General features: G+C 42.6%; 1 protein-coding gene across 1 annotated transcript in view; it reads left to right on the forward strand.

Annotated features, from left to right (window-relative positions):
* SEL1L3 (SEL1L family member 3) overlaps positions 1 to 18685 on the forward strand; it is a 117420-nt gene extending 98735 nt beyond the window's left edge. Inside the window, exons 20-24 of the mRNA XM_008017714.3 lie at positions 309 to 418; positions 6835 to 6962; positions 8123 to 8225; positions 8307 to 8379; positions 17540 to 18685. Coding sequence (XP_008015905.3) covers positions 309 to 418; positions 6835 to 6962; positions 8123 to 8225; positions 8307 to 8379; positions 17540 to 17679 — 554 coding nt within the window. The 3' untranslated portion in view covers positions 17680 to 18685. The remainder of the gene's footprint in view (positions 1 to 308; positions 419 to 6834; positions 6963 to 8122; positions 8226 to 8306; positions 8380 to 17539) is intronic.
* Positions 18686 to 18894: the final 209 nt, after the last annotated feature.

Genomic DNA, 18894 nt, shown 5'->3' on the forward strand with positions numbered 1-18894 from the left:
GAGCCCAGGAAGTCAAGGCTACAGTGAGCCCTGATCTCACCACTGTACTCCAGCCTGGGTGGCGGAGACCCTATCACAAAAAAATTTAGAAAAAAAGGAAAGCAAAATATGTCTAGATATAGGGATGCTCTAGGTCAAAAGCCTTTTTGCTTGTTTCTCTCTTGACATATCAGGGAAACATAAAGATGTTCTTCAGATACTAATAGGAAAACCTTTCATTCATGTGAATGGGCCAATTAATCTAAAATGTTGGTGTGAAAAAAAAAAAAAAACACTTGACAAATGGATCTGTGCTTTATTTCCTGCAGCATATTTGAAGATGGGAGACCTTTACTACTATGGCCACCAAAACCAGTCACAGGACCTGGAGTTGTCTGTGCAGATGTACGCCCAAGCCGCCCTGGATGGAGACTCCCAGGTAAACAGCAGCCACAATAAAAACCAGCTCTTGGCCAGGCGCGGTGGCTCACGCCTATAATCCCAGCACTTTGGGAGGCCGACAGGGGTGGGTGGCTTGAGGTCAGGAATTCGGGACCAGCCTGAGCAACATGGCGAAACCCCGTCGCTACAAAAATAAAAAAATTAGCTGGCTGTGGTGATGCTCGCCTGTATTCCCAGCTACTTGGGAGACTGAGGCAGGAGGATTGCTTGAGCCTGGCAAGTCAAGGCTGCAGCAAGCCGTGATCACACCATTGCACTCCAGCCTGGGTGAAAGAGCAAGACCCTGTCTCAGAAAAAAACCCAGTTCTTGGTGACATCCATTTGTGAACTTGCAAAACCAGAATTCTTCCTAACAGTCCTTTATGTGTGCATACACTGCACAGTTTACAAAGCCATTGTTCATCCATTTTCACACGCCCATCAAACAACTCTATGAGGACACTAACCATAAGGGTGAGCCTTTATTAAACACCTACTGTGTCCCCTGTGCCATTCTCACATAATCCATTGGGAGTGGAGATTATTATACCCTATTTATAGTCAAAGGTAATGAATTGGGAGGCTGAGGCAGGAGAATGGTGTGAACCCGGGAGGTGGAGCTTGCAGTGAGCCAAGATCGCGCCACTGCACTCCAGCCTGGGCGACAGAGCGAGACTCCGTCTCAGGAAAAAAAAAAAAAAAAAAGAGAGAAAAAGGTAATGAATTGTTCAAGGCCAAGTAATCAGATGGTAAGCAAAGCGCCCAGCTCCTAGAACTGGATCTTTGGCTCCAAACATCAAAGACATCAAAGGGTGTTTCTGCCAAATTACATCAAACTCACTCGCCAGGTAGAAACTCAAGAAATTAGAAGTGCGTCCACAACAGGAAGTGGTTTGCTTGTACTGTTGGGCTGTGCTTCAGTGACAGAGTTTTTCCCTCAATGATTTTTTTTGTAAACTTCTTATTTGAAAATAATGTTAGATTTACAGAAATGTTGCAAAAATAGGTAAGAGTTCTGGATACCCTTCATTCGACTTCCCCTAATGTTCACATCTGACATAACCGCAATGCCATTGTCAAACTAAGATATTAATGTTGGGACAGTATTATTAACTACACTTCAGACTTCATGTAGATTTCACCAATTTTTCCACTAATATCCTTCTTCTGTTCCAGAATTCAATCCAGGATCCCACATTAGATTGAGTTGTATATTTCTTTCCAATCTTCTCCAATCTATTACAGTTCCTCAGTCTTTTCTCCTCTTCATGACCCTTGATACTTGAAGAATGCTTGTTAGGTAGCTTGTAGAATGTCCATTGATTTGGGTCTGTCTTCTGTTTTCTCATGAGTAGATTGAGGTTATACACTTTGGGCAGGAATTTTACCTGTTATGATTATTACCATGCTGTTCCAACGATGATTCTCAATTTCCCTTATTCCCTGTACATTTGCTACTTGGAATCCTCTTGTGAGGAGCTCAGAATCATTTTCATGATGGAGGTTTGGATAGTTGTTACCCTCTGCTGCAACGGATTTCTGGTGTTGTGCTTTATAGTCTGACCACAAAACAAAAATTGGAAATTCATCCCTGTATCAATCTTTGGTGGGAGTTCTTTGTTGTTGCTGTTTTGTGGGGTTTTTTGAAACAGGGTCTCACTCTGTAACCCAGGCTGGAATGCAGTGGCACAATCTCAGCTCACTGCAGCCTTGATCCCCCAGGCTCAAGCAATCCTCCTACCTCAGCCTCCTAAGTAGCTGGGACTACAAATGTATGTCCGGCTAATTTTTTGTAGAGATGGGGTTTTGCCATGTTGCCCAGGCTGGGCTTGAACTCCTGGGCTCAAGTGATCTGCCCACCTTGGCCTCCCCAGGTGCTGGGATTACAGGCATGAGCCACTGTGCCTGGCCAACCTTTTTTTTTTTTTTTTTTTTTAAGTGGAGGTACAACATCACAGTGGTCATGTACCTGGGTTAAAAATCCCACATCACTCTCATTCCATAGCTCTTTGTCCCTGACGAGTCACTAAATCTCTGAATCTCTATTTGCTCATGTGTAAATGGGAGTAATAAGAACATCTGCCTCATAGATCGTGAGGATTAAATGAGATGTTCAGTGTAAAGCTCTAAGCCCAATGCCAAGTACACTCAGTGGACATGATCTATTCTGTTATCATTTCCTCTGAAAAGGAGTTGCTGCTAAAGTCATTTGCTATAGAAATAAACTCCCTTAGGTCATATTTCCTGTCACTTAAAATTGGGCCTGGATTTTTTTTTCAATTTTTATTTTTACTTTTTGGAAAGCCAGTGTTACAAAAACAATGAAGGATGTTTTTCAAGAAAAATAAACCAAAGAATGCACAGCTAATTCTATGGCAGGGGTTTTACTCCTTTATGTCTTCATGTTTCTTTGCAGTCCCTGCCCACAAGCAAATGCATCTGTCATGTTATCTATAGTGTGCCTGTCACTTTTTTTTTTTTGAGACGGAGTCTTGCTCTGTTGCCAGGCTGGAGTGCAGTGGCACAATCTTGGCTTACTGCAACCTCTGCATCCCAGGTTCAAGCGATTCTCCTGCTTCGGTGTCCCGAGTAGCTGGGACTACAGGCATGTGCCACCACACCCAGCTAATTTTTGTATTTTTAGTAGAGACGGGGTTTCACCATGTTGGGCAGGATGGTCTCGATCTCTTGACCTCGTGATTCGCCCACCTTGGCCTCCCAAAGTGCTAGGATTAGAGGCAAGAGCCCCCGTACCTGGCCACCTGTCACTTTTAAAATCTGTCTTATCATTCATTGTAGGACTGTGTGCGTTTTATTACATAGTCTCTAATTATTACCTCTAATAGCTGCCCCATATTCTGTTGAACTGATTCATTATAATTTCTTAAGCTTTACCTTATTGGTGGATGCTTATACTTTTGTTTAATAACTTATTCATTGATTCGACACATATTTATCTAGTCCTACCATGTCTTAGACAATGATTAGTGTTGAGGACATAAGATAAAAAGATAGATCATACTCTTGCCTGTATGGGGTTTATAGTCTACCAAGGAAGACTTGGAGGTGATTTCCTCTTGTGTTGGAATTATAACTAGTGCTACAATGAATATTTTTGTATTTCTGTCTTTTCTCTTAGTTTGAACACTTTCCTTATAATCTGAGAAATACTATTAATGAGTCAGACAGTCTAAATGGTTTTATGAGGCCAGGCACAGTGTCTTATGCCTGTAATCCCAGTTCTTTGGGAGGCCAAGGCAGGTGGATCTCTTGAGGTCAGCAGTTTGAGACCAGCCTGGCCAACATGGTGAAACCCCATCTCTACTAAAAATACACAAATTAGCTGGGCGTGGTGGTGCACACCAGTAGTCCCAGCCACTTGGGAGACTGAGGCAAGAGAATCTCTTGAACCTGGAAGGTGGAGGTTACAGTGAGCCGAGATCACTGCACTCCAGCCTGGGCAACAGAGTGAGACTCCATCTCAAAAAATAAAAGTAAAAATAAAAACATAAATAAATGGTTTTATGACTACATGATAGCACGCTGCCATTTTGCTTTCTGAAAGGGCTTTCCATTTAATACCTCACCGATCAGTGGTTAAGTAGAGAAGGATGACTGAAGTCTTACCAGCAACTGGATGCTTTCATGATTTAATTTTGCTAATTGAATAATGATATGTTGATACTTTCTTACTGTTTTTAACATGCATTTACTTAATTACTAGTGATGATGGACACTTTTACATATACTTGTTTATGATAACTTACTTTTCGTATTTTCTTTTCTGTAAATTCTCTATTCTTATTCTTTGTCTGTTTATCTATTGGAATTTTGACACTTTTAAAAATTTAAACTATAATTAGTTCTTTATTTATGTATCTAGTAGATAACGAACCTTAAGCTATTACACTGCATACAACTATTCCCCTACTCTGTTTTCCCACTTATTTTAATCTTGGTATTATTCCATTGATTAGAGACTTTAAAATTGCATAAAGCCTGCCTGGCGTAGCGACTCAACCCTGTAGTCCCAGCATTTTGGGAGGCCGAGGTGGGCGGATCACCTGAGGTCAGAAGGTTGAGACCAGCCTGGCTGACATGGAGAAACCCCGTCTCTACTAAAAATACAAAAATTAGCCATGCGTGGTAGTGAGCATCTGTAATCCCAGCTACTCAGGAGGCTGAGGCAGGATAATCATTTGAACCCAGGAGGCGGAGGATGCACTGAGCCGAGATCACACCATTGCACTCCAAAAAAAAAAAAAAAATTCATAAAGCCATTTTTTTCTTTTATCTTAATACCTCAAATTTTAAGAATGCCTTCCTTTCAAAGAGTGCAGAAGTAGTCTATTTTCTGCTGTTGTGTGAGTGTGTGTGTGCATCTTAAAGATACTTAACGCTTCATCTATTTAGAGGTTATTCTTGGCACCTTGGGGGAGTTTAAGATTTGAGACTCTGCACCCTGTCCTCTTGTGTTTGACGCCCCAGCTCTTCCACTTTCCAGCTGTGTAACCTTGGGCAAGTTGTTTAACCACTCTGTGCCTCAGTTTCCTCATCTATAAAATAGGGAGGATAATACTACCTATATCAATTTATTGTTATGAGGGTTAAATGAATAAATATAAAAAACAGAACAATGCCTTGCATATGGCAGGCACTCAAAATGTGAGCTGCTGGTATTTTTATCGTGATTGCCACATATGATGGTTGTGAAAGTCCTGGAGTATGCAACATGGTAAATGATGATTTTCATTTAGATTGTTGTCAGAGGCAACTAAGAGGCAAGGTCAGAGGGAAGATATAAAGCCATTCAATGTGATCGTGTCATTAGAGAAGCGCAAATCAAAATCACAGTGAGACACCATCTCACACCAGTCAGAATGGTTATTATTAAAAAGTCAAAAAAGAACAGGTACCGGTGAGGTTGCTAAGAGAAAGAACACTTATGCAGTGTTGGTGGGAGTGTAAATTAGTTCAGCCATTGTGGAAAACACTAGCAATTCCTCAAAGACCTAAAAACAGAACTCCCATTTGACCCAGTAATGAGATTGTATATACCCAAAGGATTATAAATTGTTCTGTTGTGCAGACACATGCACATGTATGTTCATTGCAGCACTATTCACAATAGCAAAGATATAGAATCAACCTAAATACCCATCAACAGTAGACTGGATAAAGAAAATGGGGTACATATACACCATGGAATACTATGCAGCCATAAAAAAGAATGAGATCATGTCCTTTGCAGGAACATGGATGGAGCTGGAAGCCATTATCCACAGCAAACTGTGCAGGAGCAGAAAACCAAACACCACATGTTCTCACTTAGTGGGAGCTAAATGATGAGAACACATGGGCACATAGAAGGGAACAATAGACACTACACTAAGGGTGGAGGTTGGAAGGAGGGAGAGGATCAGGAAAAATAACAAATAGGTGCTAGGCTTAGTACCTGGGTGACAAAATAATGTGTACAACAAACCCCCGTAACACATAACAAAATACTCTATATGACGAACCTGTACATGTACCCCTAAAGTTGAAATAGAAGTTAAAAACAAAACACAAAAAACATGATCCGGAGTTCTTTCAAGGGCAGCAATCTAGTTTAATTGGTCAAGTTCTAATGGTAAGTACCACATCGTTTTCTGCTTGTTTCTTAATCTGGCCACCTGCTCGGCTTGTGATGGAGGGTGTGCATTCTCCAGGTAGTGTAATAGTACCCATCCTTTATGAAGTATGTCTATGGTCGGGCCATCTAACTGTGTTTATTTTATTGGATCCATACAGCCCAATAAGACAGGTCCTACCTCTAAGGATCAAGAACAAGATGTCAGAGGAAGAGGTAGGAAAATATACCATAGTGGAGATCTGTGCCAAGAAGAGTCATGAGAAGAGGTTTCTGTACCAGCCTAGGAAAGTTGAGATGAGTGCCCTTAGGTGATCCTGTGCAAGGCAGGCACCGTCTTGGGATGTCAGTCATGGGAAGCCGCCCTAGCCACAGAAACATTTTGTCAGATTTCCGACAGGGCTATGGCAACCGAGGGCATAGTCTGTAGGCAATGGACATGGCATTCGACTCAGTATTCTTATTTCATTTATGATACAAGGGCACGTTTTCCAGTAAGTTCTGTTTTGAGAGAGTAAGCAAGAAAGGACAGATCTCCCGGTTGACTGGCTTCGGAGCAGATGGGACACAGCAGCTTCTGAAAGCCTCCTGGTTCTCCTGCAAATAAATTTCTCAGATGCATATATTTAGGGAAACAATTCATCAATGAAAATGACAAAACCATCTGGCTCTAGAGACTAAAAAAAATTTTAGAGGTTGTAAACATTTACATTCTGATGAAGAGTATGTGTCTAGGTTTTATTTCAAGGAGTTGATGAGTTTGGTTTGTGGTTTGTTTTTAGGGATTTTTTAACCTGGCCCTGCTAATCGAGGAAGGTACTATAATCCCACACCATATCTTGGATTTCTTGGAAATTGACTCAACTCTCCACTCTAATAACATCTCCATTCTCCAGGAGCTGTACGAAAGGTGAGCTCAGAGCCTCTAGAACTGTGGAATCTGAGGAACCCAAGTAGATGATGTTTGCTTCTTGGTTAAAGTTAGCTTTACCCTTATTTTGTAATGTAAATTGTATTTAAAGAACAAACAAACAAAAACAAAAGGCAGGGCACTGTGGCTCATACTTGTAATCCCAGCACTCTGGGAGGCTGAGGCAGGCAGATCACTTGAGGTCAAGAGTTCAAGACCAGCCTGGCCAACATGACGGAACCTCATCTCTACCAAAAGAACAAAAAAAAAAAAAAAGAGAGAGAAAAGGAAGAAAAAGTCCAGGGTTTGCTTCTACTAGAAAACATTCAGCCAGATCCGAGTCTATTTCTCTTTTCTAATATCTGGAGTTTAAGATATAGAAGGTACTTGATCTGAAGTTTAAGGGCTGACCAAAAATTTCCACTAGAATGGAAAGAATAACAATCCGATTAGCCCATGCTTGTCTCTTGTTTGTTTTGAGACAGGGCCTCGCTCTGTCACTCAGGCTGGAGTGCAGTGGTGCGATCTCAGCTCACTGCAACCTCTACTTCTTGGGTTCAAGTGATTCTCCTGCCTCAGCTTCCTGAGTAGCTGGGATTACAGGCGTGCACCATCACACCAGGCTAATATTTGTGTTTTTAATAGAGACAGGGTTTCGCCATGTTGGCCAGGCTGGTCTCGAACTCCTGGCCTCAAGTGATCCACCTGCCTTGGCCTCCCAAAGTGCTGGGATTACAGGTGTGAGCCACCGTGCCCGGCCTAATTAGCTGATGCTTTTTTGAAAGATAAGGAGGCATTCCTACATCTGCGCTTTAAAGAGAAATCCTGTTCTAGCGGGTCCTGTGCTTCAGCGTCTTGCTTGACTTATTTTATTTATTTTTAAATTTTTACTGTCACCACAGCAGAACAGACTTGACTCTTAATTAAGGGACAAAACTGACCTTTTTCTAAACTTTCTACTGGGATTCTGGAATGTCAGATCAGGCCAAACCACTTATTTGGCCACTGGCTTTATTTCTTTGTCTCTCATCTCTGTCAGTTGAGTGTGCTCATTTGTCCAAAAGCAGAAGAATGTAGGTTTGTGGATCTGAAAATGCCAGTCCTGGGTCGTGCCACCAAAGTTGGCTGACACGTCAAGATGCCCTGGGCTTTGTCTGCAGGTGCTGGAGCCACAGTAATGAGGAATCCTTCAGCCCCTGCTCCTTGGCCTGGCTTTACCTGCACTTGCGGCTTCTCTGGGGTGCTGTCCTACACTCAGCCCTGGTAGGTTTCATCTCCCACCGGCCCCGCCCTTGTGGCCCCTGGCCTTTGTCAGTCACTAATGCGTGCTTCTGATGTTTGCAGATCTACTTTCTGGGAACCTTTCTGCTCTCCATATTGATCGCCTGGACTGTGCAGTATTTCCAGTCTGTCTCAGGTAAAGATTTATAAAAAGTGAAAGCAATATATAAAAAAAAGTAGGGTTTTTTTTTTTTTTTTTTTTTTTTGGTCTACCGGAAAAATTGTGTTTTCCCTCCTGGTGCCTTTGGTCATGCTATCTCCTATCCCTAGGGTTATCTTCACAGGGTGGGAATCCTTCTAGAGGTATATGAAATTCCTGGCTGTTGGGAGGCCACAAAGTTACTATTGTATTTTTCAAAATAAGGATTTTATTTTTTATTTTATTTTATTTTATTTTATTTTGAGATGGAGTCTCGTTCTGTCACCCAGGCTGGAGTGCAGTGGTGTGATCTCAGCTCACTGCAACCTCTGCCTTCAAGCAATTCTCCTGCCTCACCCTCCCGAGTAGCTGGGATTACAGGCATGCACCACCACACCCAGCTAATTTTTGTATTTTTAGTAGAGACAGGATTTCACCGTGTTGACCAGGCTGGTCCCGAATTCCTGACCTCAGGTGATCTGGCTGCCTTGGCCTCCCGAAGCACTGGGATTACAGGTGTGGGCTACCGCACCAAGCCTCAAAATAAGGATTTTCTTTAAAAAGCTGAAGAAACTGACCTAATATAGCTTCTTCCATTGAAAATACATCCGTCAGGATTCTGCCTCTATGTGCCTGAAAACACAGCGCCAAAGCCCCTGGCAGCATGAAATCTTCCCTTCCATTTCAGTCAAGCAATCAAATGTGTAAGAGGATAAACAAACACTCATAATGAATAAAAATCCTCGGCCACACGGACTCAGAGGGAGGGACTGAGCAGCAATCGTAAAGTGGGCGTTTAGTTGAGCATGGTTTCCACTAATCATCGTTATTTTTCTGAGCTAGTATAGAATAGCAGTTAAGGACAAGCAAGTCTTACTTGCTTCTATTTGGGCTTAGAGTCCAGGCTTGGCTACTTATTAGCTGTGTGACTTATGACAAGTTATTTAACCTTTCTGATCCCCAAATTTCTCATCCATACAATGAGGTTATGAGAGTAGCTACTTCCTAGGAACATAAAATGAAAAAAAATATTAAGTGAAAAAAAAATACACATAAGACACTTACCAAATGACAACTGTAGTTAAACATTAGCTGTTATATTTATCTGGCATATAAAACCTTCCCAATAAATGTTAACTCTTACATTTATCTCCTCTATTAGACCATAAGCTGAGTAAGAGGAAGGCCCCCGTCGTGTCATTTGCGGTAACTCATGCATAGTAGGTACTCACACCCACAGACGTCTCTGGTCTCTCGAGAGAAAGAAAACTGATTTTTTACCATCTCGGATGGCTACAAAAGGATATAATAACTCATGGAGACAAACAGAGACATTTGCAAATGTGTAGATTAGGACTGGACATGGCATTGGAGCATTTGCGTAGCTGTTATTTGTGTAGCAGATAATGAAAAGTGAAAGGGGTGCACGTCACCGTCTCTTCCACGGTGAGAAGGAAGTCACTGTTGCAAGGAGCTAATGTGAAATCATTTCTCTCTGATTTACCTGAGGAGGTTAACAGGGACCCATCAAAACCTTGCGGGCTCGATGCCCCATGGTCTGCCAGTTAATAAACTTCACTCATGCAAATTCTGTCCCGTCCCTAAATTTGTTGCCAGGTATAGTCATTTATTTTGCATCTTGTCAGTGTTTTCCATTTCAGATTATCTTTGTCATTTTTACTCTGTAGAAATATTGTGATGATTATTACAAATGCAATTCCGTTAGAGGAACTGAAATTTGTCTTTAGGATTTCATGCCAGCTGGTAGCCATGAAAATTCATGCGCGGGTGGAATTGCTTTGATCAGAAGTCATCTCTTTTTTCTGTCTCCATGCCTTCATTATTAGTCTCTTCACATTCTTGTCTCCGTGTCTCTCCTGTCCTGTGATGTTTTGCTTTTCCTATATCCCCATAGTTCTTTCACACATTTTCATCGTTTTTCTCAAACTTTTTCAATTGCTTTCTCCAGCACAAACCTACTTCTTGCTTGAGCAGTCTAAAGAAGGCTATGTTTGGATAGGATCATAAAAATTATTTAATTCTATGCCCTTTATTTTACAGATGAGGAAACTGAGGCAGAGAGGTGAAGTAGCTTGCCCAAATAAGGAAATAAAGACCAGGAGGCCAAGCACAGTGACTCACTCCTATAATTCCAACGCTTTGACAGGCCCAGGAGGGAGGATCACTTGAGCTCAGGAGTTTGAGACCAACCTGGGCAACATAGTGAGACCCTGTCTCTAAAATAAAATAAAATAAAAATTATCCAGATGTGGTTGCACATGCCTGCAGTCCCAGCTACTGGGGAGGCTGAGGCAGGAGAATCTTTTGCACCCAGGAGTTCAAGGCTACAGTGAGCTATGATCACACCATGGCACTCCAGCCTAGGCAACAGAATGAGACCCAGTCTCTAAAAAAGTGGAAGAAAAAAAAAGATTAAGAATGGATATAGGGCAGCAAAAGTTCCAACTTATTTTTAGAATCACAGTACTTTAAAATAGTGATTGTCATCTGTCTCAAACCCATCGCCTCTCACATAGGAAATATTTTGTAACAAATTTTTTAGTACCTTGAAATGAAATTCGTGATAATTAACCCATGTACACACATTTAAAATAATCAATATAGGGCCCTAACAGCAATATAAAAGGGAAATAAAAAGAAACTAATTATAATAAAATAATATTGATTTCAATAAGTACATTCTAGCCCAGTGCTTCCTAATTTTAATGTGCATATGAATCATCCAGGGTTCTTATTAAATGCAGATTCTGGTTCAGTAGGTTTTGGTTCAGTAGGTAAGCCCTGAGATTTGGCATTTCTAGCAAACTCCGAGATGATGCCCACACTGCTGTTTAGTAAAAGCGTACTTTGAGCAGTAAGGGCTGAGAAGTATAAAAAAAAAGAAAAAGAAAAAAATTCCACCCATTTCCAAAATGTGCCCCCACAGTGGTGTCTGCCAGCCCTGTTAGAACTAATGTTAAGAGTTGAAATATGGGACAGGTATGGTGGTTCACTCCTGTAATCTCAGCAGTTTGGGAGTCCAAGGTGGCCAGATCACCTGAGGTCAGGAGTTCGAGACCAGCCTGGCTAACATGGCGAAAACCCTATCTCTACTAAAAATACAAAAATTTGCTGGGCATCGTGGCGTGTGCCTATAATCCCACCTACTTGGGAAGCCGAGGCATAAGAATTGCTTGAACCCCGGAGATGGAGGTTGCAGTGAGCCGAGATTGCACCATCACACTCCAGCCTGGGCAACAGAATGAGACCCTGTCTCAAAAAAAAAAAAAAAAAAAAAAGTTGTAGTACATTATTTTTGCATTTTAAAAAGTCCTCATCAAAGTGCAAATTTGTCAATAATTTTTGTATTTATTTATTTATTTATTTATTTTATTTTGGAGATTGAGTTTCACTCTTGTTGCCCAGGCTGGAGTCTAACGGAACGATTTTGGCTCACCACAACCTCCGCCTTCTGGGTTCAAGCAATTCTCCTGCCTCAGCCTCCCAAGTAGCTGGGAATACAGGCATGTGCCACCATGCCTGGCTAATTTTGTATTTTTAGTAGCTGGTCTCGAACTCCCAGCCTCAGGTGATCTACCCACCTCAGCCTCCCAGAGTGCTGGGATTACAGGTGTGAGCCACCACACCTGACCTTATTTATTTATTTATTTATGTTGAGACGGAGTCTCACTGTCGCCTAGGCTGGAGTACAGTGGTACAGTCTCGGCTCACTGCAACCTCCACCTCTTGGACTCAGGTGATTCTCCTGCCTCAGCCGACTGAGTAGGTGGAATTACAGGTGCGCACCACCACCCCCAGCTGATTTTTGTACTTTTAGTAGAGACGAGTTTTCGGGGTTTCGTCATGTTGGCCAGGCAGGTCTCGAACTCCTGACCTCAAGTGATCTCCCTGCCTTGGACTCCCAAAGTGGTGGGACTATAGGCGTAAGCCACTGCGCCTGGCCTGTCAATACTTTTTAAGTAAGAAGGTACTCCAGCAGCACAGTGGAGCTGATAGGATGATGGAGCAGGGAAATCGAGGCATGGAGGAGGTGAGGAGAAGCTGCCGCAAAGACGATGCTGCTCAGAGACCAAGTTTCTACCACTTGGTGTCTCCCTGATGAGCTGGCACAAGGTCCTGAGACCTGCCCCACAGCTGGGGGAAGACAGGGATGGGTGCATGTAGCAGCCATGGTGTTGTGAAACAAACTTAATAATGAACTGTGGGTGCTGACTGGCAGTGCGAAAAAGAGGAAACGGATATGAGAGTTAGGAGCCTCCCGTCAGCAGCTTTGGGTGAGGATTGTTGCTGTAAGTTAGAGAGTTTTGTCATTTTGTGATTTGCATTTTTTCCAGTCAGTTGTTTTTAAAAAGTAATGATTTATAGTCAAGACTGGCAGTTGAGCTGTCCATCCATTTTGCGTTCAGCTCCAACTACCTTCATTTTCCTCCTGAGTTTATATGCTGTGTGATATATAGTTGACACGTCATGGCATTTGCCACATTAAATTGTCCTGCATTCAGAAGGCTAGCAGTGCAGGACGGTAGTTAACAGTATTGGTGTGGAAGTCATGCTGCTAAGATTCTGGCCCTGCCACTAGCTAACTATGTGACCTTGGGCAAAGGAAGGAGCGTATCTGTGCCTCAGTTCCCTCTTCTGTAAGTAGTAGAAATAGTACTACACCCACTGCCTGTTGTAGTTGAGATAACCAAATGAGGTAACACATGTAAAGTGTTTAAAACTCCACAAATGGGCTGGGCACAGTGGCTCACACCTAGCAGTTTGGGAGGCCAAGGCAGGTAGATCACCTGAGGTCAGGAGTTTGAGACCAATCTGACTAACATGGTGAAACCCCATCTCTACTAAAAATACAAAAATTAGCTGGGCATGGTGGGCATGCCTGTAATTCCAGCTACTTGGGAGGCTGAGGCAGGAGAATCGCCTGAAGCTGGGAGGCAGAGGCTGCAGAGAGCCGAGATCGCGCCATTGCACTCCAGCCTGGGCAACAAGAATGAAACTCCATCTCAAAAACAAAACAAAACAAAGCAAAACTACAAATGTTAGCTGCTAGTTCTCAAGGAGTATGTCCTCTGGGGCACTTTACCTACAATTAAGGCATGCTGACACTAGGTAACACCTACACATAAATAGCTTGATTTACCTCAGAAACAGACATAGAGACCAAAGCTTAGTATGCGTTTCTTTGCTATTAGACTCTTTCTAAAACATTCAACCTTTTTTTTTTTTTTTTTTTTTGGAGATGGAGTCTCACCCTATTGACCAGTGGTGAGTGCAGTGGTGAGATCTCAGCTCACTGCAACCACCGCCTCCTGAGTTCAAGCGATTCTCCTGCCTCAGCCTCCCAAGTAACTGGGACTACAGGTGTGCGCCACCATGCCCAGCTAATTTTTGTATTTTTAGTAGAGATGGGGTTTCACCATGTTGGCTGGGCTGGTCTTGAACTCCTGATCTCAAGTGATCCACCCACCTCAGCCTCCCAAAGTATTGGGGTTACAGACATGAGCCACCGCACCTGGCCCATTCAACTTTTTTTTTTTTTTTTTTTGAGATGGAGTCTTACTCTGTCACCCAGGCTGGAGTACAGTGGCATGATCTCAGCTCACTGCAACCTCTGCCTCCTGGATTTAAGCAATTCTTCTGCCTCAGCCTCCTGAGTAGCTGGGATTACAGGTGCGCACCACCACACCCAGCTAATTTTTGTATTTTTAGTAGAGACAGGGTTTCACCATGTTGGTCAGGCTGGTCCCGAACTCATGACCTCGTGATCTGCCTGCCCCGGCCTCCCAAAGTGCTGGGATTACAGGCGTGAGCCACCACACCCAGCCCATTCAACTATTTTTTAAAGCATTTCAACAAAGACATTGACTAATCTATCAAAAATACCAAGATAGCGCAATTGGTACTTTCAATAGATTAGTCAATGTCTTGATCTTCATCATATATATTTATATATAAAAAGAATACATATATTTATATATAACGAATATATATTTATTTATATATATATATAAAGAATACATGTATATTTATAGATAAATATATATATTCTTTCCTTCAAGGGAACTTGTGTTTGACTCCTGGCTCGCATCCCACCAGGCAGCTCAGTCTTTCTTGCGGCTTATGCCTCCCACAGTGGTGGAAAGGTCCCTGGGTTTGGGTGGTCCTAGGGTCACTCAGATAGTCACCAGTCTGATAGTAGGACAGACATCACCCTGGGCCTACACTGTTCCCCCAGGTCCATTGGCTTTGCAGCTTCTGGGTCCCCTGGGCACTCCAGCATCTTTGCCAAAGCCAAGTGTCATTAGCCTTTCTTCTCCCAAGTCTTCATTTCTGATTGCTGATGGGGCAAGGTAGAGGCCCTGCTGTGGTTACAACCCAAGGACTCCAAGAAGCTCCTTTCCTCACCTGTTGCATCTCAAAAGGGTTCTCCTTTGTCCACTCTTTGGGAGGGTACACCAAGCATAATTGCCTTAATGGATCAGGCTTTTGAAAAACAAAAAATCCTAAAGTAAAGTCTATGTCTGGAGCCGTCTCCACTTCTGCCCGGCCACAAACCTCCCCTGAGACCAAAAAATCATGGAGCCTGGCCAGCTGCCTGAAGGAAGCTAAAGGCAAGAACAGAAGGGGAAAATAGAAGTCACTATTTCAAAGAAAGAACCCTGTCTTACTAATATCATGCCAACTTTATGTCTCAATAGAATACACCATATAGAGCAAGATTTGTAGAACTACTAGTTCCTCGGTACAACTAGGTAACCTTTTAAACCAACGTCAACCTATCCAATACATTTATAACTTAAGACAACTAACTCATTCCTTCCGGCTAAGTGGTTAGCATAATGTTCTTTTAAAAAGAGAAAGGTGATATGTATAAGATTAATTAAACCTTTTCCTACTGTTTCCTGTCATCTACATTTCCAGCTAATGAGGTTTCTACTAAAATTATAGTAAAATGTCACAAAGTAGTGCTTATGAAGAAAGCAGTAGCCTTATAGTCAGAGAGATTTCATGAGGAGGTTGTACTCCTGTCCTATCTCATTAGCTTCACATCTTACCAGTATCTCCACTCCTGAAAAGCGTTTCAGTGACATGAGTCTGGTCTCTGCTAGATCCAGAGGCCCAGATGAAGTCGGCATGATCTTACTTATAGCATACAATATCTAGGGCTTTCCCCTTTATACCGCCTTTGTGCAAACGTTCTCTCATTTCGGGATGAATTCAACATAGTCCCACGTATTCTTTCTTTTTTGCTTCCATCTGGTCAGTCGGCAAGCAGATGTTCTTCCTAACAGCAGCAGAGATCAGCAAACTTTTTCTGTAAAGGACCAGATAATAAACATTTTGGGCCCTCAGGGCTGTCTTGGTCACAACTACTCCACTCTGCCGCTGAAAAGCAGCCATTGTGGCTGGGGTTCTTTTTTCTTTTTTTTTTTTTCTTTCTTTTTTTTTTTTTTTTTTTTGAGACGGAGTCTCGCTCTGTCACCCAGGCTGGAGTGCAGTGGCCCAATCTCGGCTCACTGCAACCTCCGCTCACTGCAACCTCTGCCTCCCAGGTTCAAGCAATTCTCCTGCTTTAGCCACCCGAGTAGCTGGGATGACAGGCACGTGCCACCACGCCCAGCTAATTTGTGTATTTTTTATAGAGACGCGGTTTCACCATGTTGGCCAGGCTGGTCTCAAATTCCTGACCTTGGGTGATCTGCCTGCCTGGGCCTCCCAAAGTGCTGGGATTACAGGCATGAGCCATGGCGCAAAGCCTGTGGCTGGGTTTCTAATAAATCTTTACTATGGATGCAAAATTTGAATTTCATATATTTTTCACATGTCACGAAATATTACTCTTCTTCTGTTCAACCGTGTAGAAACTGTTTTTAAACCATGAGCCATACAAAAACAAGCAATGACTACGTTTGGCCCATGGGCTGCAGTTTGAGCCAGTTCTTGATAATTCTCACTAATGTACAGAAAATGGTCCCCCAGGCAGCAAATAATTCACAAATCACTCCTGTTTGGCTCTGGAATATACTCTGTAATTTTTTAAACAGCATGCTTATTGTCCTGGTTACCTTGATTCTAGGCCAGTAATAAAATTAGTGCACATTCCAGGTGAGCACAGACAAAGAGGCCACTTTAAAATTAGGCCGGGCTGTGGGGGTCTTGTGCAGTGATTGCAAACCCCCCAGTGGAAGAGGGGGAGTCCTCACACAGATAATGACTAACTTCCTGTAGAGACATCGAACATTTTTACTACGCTCTTACCAAAGATTTAAACGGTGGCAATGCTAATTATACATTCTTTCTACATTTACACATTGGCACTTTTTAAAAAAAATCAGAAAACTGATTGCTGATTTGTCTTGTTACCATGGTGATTTAAACATTTCCCTGAGCTTGAAAATACATGCCTTAGTACTTCATTAACTTCCTCAGAGATCATCAGGAAGGTAAGTCTTAGGATCAAAGTGAGTTTCAAGATTATCTAATCCAAGACTCTGAGTTCACAAGTGACGAAACTGAGGCCCAGGAGACTCAAACATTCTACAACCAAAATGTCTGCCGTCTGTATCTATCCCAAGGTCACTTGTTAGCAGCAGATAAATGAGACTTGCCCAGACCAGTTCTCCTGACTGTTGCAAAATGGTCTTTGTACCTCATCATTAGGGCTCCAATCACTAGATCACCTGCCAGAGTAGTGGCTTTAATGACCTTAGATAGGGCACATCATTCTACAACATCCTGCCCCTCCCCATCACTCTCCTATTCTTTCAGAAGAGTGTTGGAATCCACGACCTCTTCTGTAGGTACTGGAAGGGGCCCGAAGGAGAATTCTTGCATATATCCAGAAAAGCCAGAAGTTTGGGGACCCATTCTTGAACTTCCTAGAATGTCCCCTTGGAGATGAGCATTGGCACTTGGAGGTGAAACTCTTGAAGGGTTTTTATTTAGAAATCGGATTGTCAGCATGTGGTGGCATCTTCTTAAACTTAGATAAGGGGTCCAGAGTTGCCTGGCTCGTTAGTGTTAGAGTCATTAGACTAGATGCATCTCTCCTGGCTTGCCAGAGTCTAGGTGTGGTTGTACGTCCTGAAGGCACTGTTTTGAGTTTTCAGCATCTGCTGTGCATGTGTCTCTGCAGCGAGCCATCCCCCTCCAAGACCATCCCGGGCCTCCCCAGACACTGCCACGTCCACTGCAAGTCCAGCTGTGACTCCAGCTGCAGATGCCTCTGACCAAGACCAGCCCACAGTCACTAATAACCTGGAGCCACGTGGGTGAACTGTGCACTCCGGTTCTCTCCGGATGAGAGAGAATCCTTTCAACAGCTGATATTGGGAAGCTGGGGCCAGGGCAAGATCCTGATAAACACCTTAAATGTCTTGTCAACTGGATGCAAATTTTGCAATTGGTGTCCTTTTTTTTTAAAGTCAACTTACAAGGAAGTACCCAGATCAGGCAGTGGTAATCCCAGAGGTCATCAAACACATACAAGGAACATCTTGATCACAGAGCATGTGGGGAGGGCTACTGGGTCATCACAGCCTTTGTTCCAGTGATTGTATGTATTAGGAGTCACAGCTTGCCGTGTGGCAGATCTGGATTCTTATACACTAAGATGTGTCTTAAGAATCGTAGTGCGTGGTTCATTCCTTTATCAAAGAACAGAAAGTTATGACTATTCTACAGGGTAGATAATGTTTTGGTACCTGTGTTTGCCACAGCCCTGTTCCTCAAAACTGAATTGATAGATTTCTCTTTGACTTCCAAGACCTAGCAGTTATAAGGCACCTTGAAGGAAATTGTTTATGCCTGGAAATGCAGGGAGGGCGATAGCTTTGTAAATGGGTTTACATTTTTCTCCTTGAATTTGTCTAGGGTCGCAGCGCTTCCGAATCATTTAATGACATTGTCGGATATCTTTTACATTTCAATTGCAATCCATGAAATTACATTTAGAAGATTCTTAGTACTTAACTGTAGTCTTCTCCATGAATTACCCATTAGAATAGACTGGCAGCAACGGAATATGCAGAAAGTAAGCCTTTAGCTTATAGTTTCATCCCTACCCCTTATGCCTGCCTGAGTCTGTACAGGGATGTGTGTGTGTGCGTGTGTGTGTGTGTGTGTGTGTTAGAGAGGAAGAGAAAGCAGAATGTCTGTATACTACATGCTGCTAAGGTAGTAAATAAATCAGTAATGCAATATTGTGGGTCCAAACTACTCTTTGCACTACTTTATTTACAGTAGTAAATAAAATTATTTTTATACAATTGACTACCAGAAAGTGGTTTTTTTTTTTCCTTTTTTATAATTACAGTTACCATACAAAGTCTAAAGGTCCATGCATTCTCCTTGAGGAGGGAAAAAAGAAAAGTCCTCCTGATGAGAGGGCTTAGTTTTCATAACCCATGAACGTTTGCACATAGAAAGGTGGCAGGAGGCTTCTCTCCAGGAATCCTGAGCTCAGGCCTGGCCTTGGAATGTTCGCACAGT

Source organism: Chlorocebus sabaeus, chromosome 27 (assembly GCF_047675955.1).
Source record: "Chlorocebus sabaeus isolate Y175 chromosome 27, mChlSab1.0.hap1, whole genome shotgun sequence".
Taxonomy (NCBI): Eukaryota; Metazoa; Chordata; class Mammalia; order Primates; family Cercopithecidae; genus Chlorocebus; species Chlorocebus sabaeus.